At 39.2% G+C, this 2,299-nt stretch overlaps 1 protein-coding gene across 1 annotated transcript in view; it reads left to right on the top strand.

The window, feature by feature from the left end:
* The window catches only part of CCAR1 (cell division cycle and apoptosis regulator 1), a 103,382-nt gene that overhangs the window by 24,578 nt on the left and 76,505 nt on the right, over positions 1 to 2,299 (top strand). Inside the window, 2 exon segments of the mRNA XM_011929432.1 lie at positions 827 to 999; positions 1,785 to 1,829. Coding sequence (XP_011784822.1) covers positions 827 to 999; positions 1,785 to 1,829 — 218 coding nt within the window.

The following is a 2,299-nucleotide window of genomic DNA, read 5'->3' on the forward strand; positions in this document are numbered from 1 at the left end:
GGGTTTCACTATGTTGGCCAGGCTGGTCTCGAACTCCTGACCTCAGGTGATCCTCCCACCTTGGTTTCCCAGAGTCCTGGGATTACAAGCATATGCCACTATCCCCCAGCCGGTTTTAGTCTTTTTTAAAATTAGAAATTTTTCCTGACATGTAAAACTCCTATGTATTTATGGTATACGTACACAATTATTTAATACCAAAGTTTTATAGATATATATAAAGTCTTAATGTATATATATGTCATGGAATGGCTAAATCAAGCTATTTAACGTGCATTACTTCATATACTTTTGTTGTGAGAAGACTTAAAAGTCTGCTCTCTTCTCAATGTTTACATATATAGTGTATTGTTATTAACTGTAGTCAACATGATGTACACTGGGTATCTTGAACATTCCTCCTAACTGAAACCTTTGACCAATGTGTGCCCAATCCTGCCCTGGGCCCCACAGCCTCTTTTAACCACCATTTTAGTTTGTTTCTCTTAGTTTGACTTTCTTACACTCCACATATGAGATCATGCAATATTCTTCTTTCTGTACCTGGCTTATTTCACTTAACATAATGTCTTTCAAGGTTCATACGTGGTGCAAATTACAGGATATTCTTCTTAAAGCCGAATAGTATTCCCTTGTGGATACATACCACATTTTCTTTATCCAGTTGTTCACTGATGGACACTTAGGTTGATTCCATATCTTAATTATTGTGAATAGTGCTGGAGTGAACATGGGTGTGCAGATATCTCTTCTGTGTACTTTTTTCATATTTTTTATATTCTTTATAATCTTGATTTTTATGTTTTCCTTTTTGATTTCATTTTAGCTGCACTGGGTGTTCAACAGCCATCACTCCTTGGAGCATCTCCTACCATTTACACACAGCAAACTGCATTGGCGGCAGCAGGCCTTACCACACAAACTCCAGCAAACTATCAGTTAACACAAACTGCTGCATTGCAGCAACAAGCCGCAGCTGCAGCAGCTGCATTACAACAGGTAAATCTTTAATAGGTCTTATTATTTGATGTAGAAAACTTTATGAAATCTGAGTAGCTAGCATTACTACCTTCATTTGATAGGTAGTGAAGAATTATGTGTTTTTATTATGCTTATTTATTTTTCTGGTGATGAATGTTATATCTGACCAGCATATATAGGGAAGAATAGTTGGGCCAGGCATGGTGGCTCATGCCTGTAATGCCAGCATTTTTAGAGACTGAGGTGGGAGGATCGTCTGAGCCCGGGAATTTGAGACCAGCCTGGGCAACATGGTGAGACAGCATCTGCAGAAAAAAGGAGAATTAGCCAATGTGGTGAAGGACGCATGTGGTCCCAGCTGCTTGGGAGGTTGAGGTGGGAGGATTGCTTGAGGATTGGGAGGTTGAGGCTGCAGTAAACTGAGATTGTACCACTGCACTCTAGTCTGGGAGGCAGAGCAAAACCCTGTGTCCAAAAAAAAGAGTAGTTGAATAGTCAAAAATTTTAAGTCCTTAAATTGGGCCGTTCTTATATCTTAATTACGTGAATAAGATTTACTTCTTTTTGGATCCCGGAGTATAAGTAATCACAACTTTATTTACTTTAGATGAAGTTTCACTGTTCCAGAAAATTTATCTTTATTATTTTTATTTTTATTTTTTTTTGTTTTATGAATCAATGCCATGCCAGAACAGAAAGTTTATGTTTAGTGTAATTGTATGTATTTCTATGTATATCACTTTTTGAGAATGAATAAATTTAGTGTCTATTTTTCTTTGAAAAACATTTTTTTAATCTTTCAGCAATATTCACAACCTCAGCAGGCCCTGTATAGTGTGCAACAACAGGTTAGTTTATATTTTCCATGTTAAAAACTGATTTTAAAATAGCCATTTGTTCCAAAGTTCAATTGATAGAGAGTTTGATTTCTATCAGCTACCTTAACATGCGATACGAATTTTTTGGGAGGGGCTGGAGTAAATCAGGTAGGAAAAAAGGAATGTCTAAAAGGGTGAGGGAGATAGGAGGGTGGTCCTAACTACCCAAATCCTTAGTTAGTCTTTGTTGCATGTTTCTAAGAAAGTATTAGGAGGCTGGGCGCGGTGGCTCACGCCTGTAATCCCAGCACATTGGGAGGCCGAGGCGGGCGGATCACCTGAGGTCGGGAGTTTGAGACTAGCCTGACGAACATGGAGAAACCGCGTCTCTACTAAAAATACAAAATTAGCCAGGTGTGGTGGCGCAGGCCTGTAATCCCAGCTACTCAGGAGGCTGAGACAGGGACGCTGAGGCAGGAGAATCGCTTGAACCCAGGAGG

The sequence above is a fragment of the Colobus angolensis genome, unplaced genomic scaffold, assembly GCF_000951035.1.
Source record: "Colobus angolensis palliatus isolate OR3802 unplaced genomic scaffold, Cang.pa_1.0 Scaffold12, whole genome shotgun sequence".
Taxonomy (NCBI): domain Eukaryota; kingdom Metazoa; phylum Chordata; class Mammalia; order Primates; family Cercopithecidae; genus Colobus; species Colobus angolensis.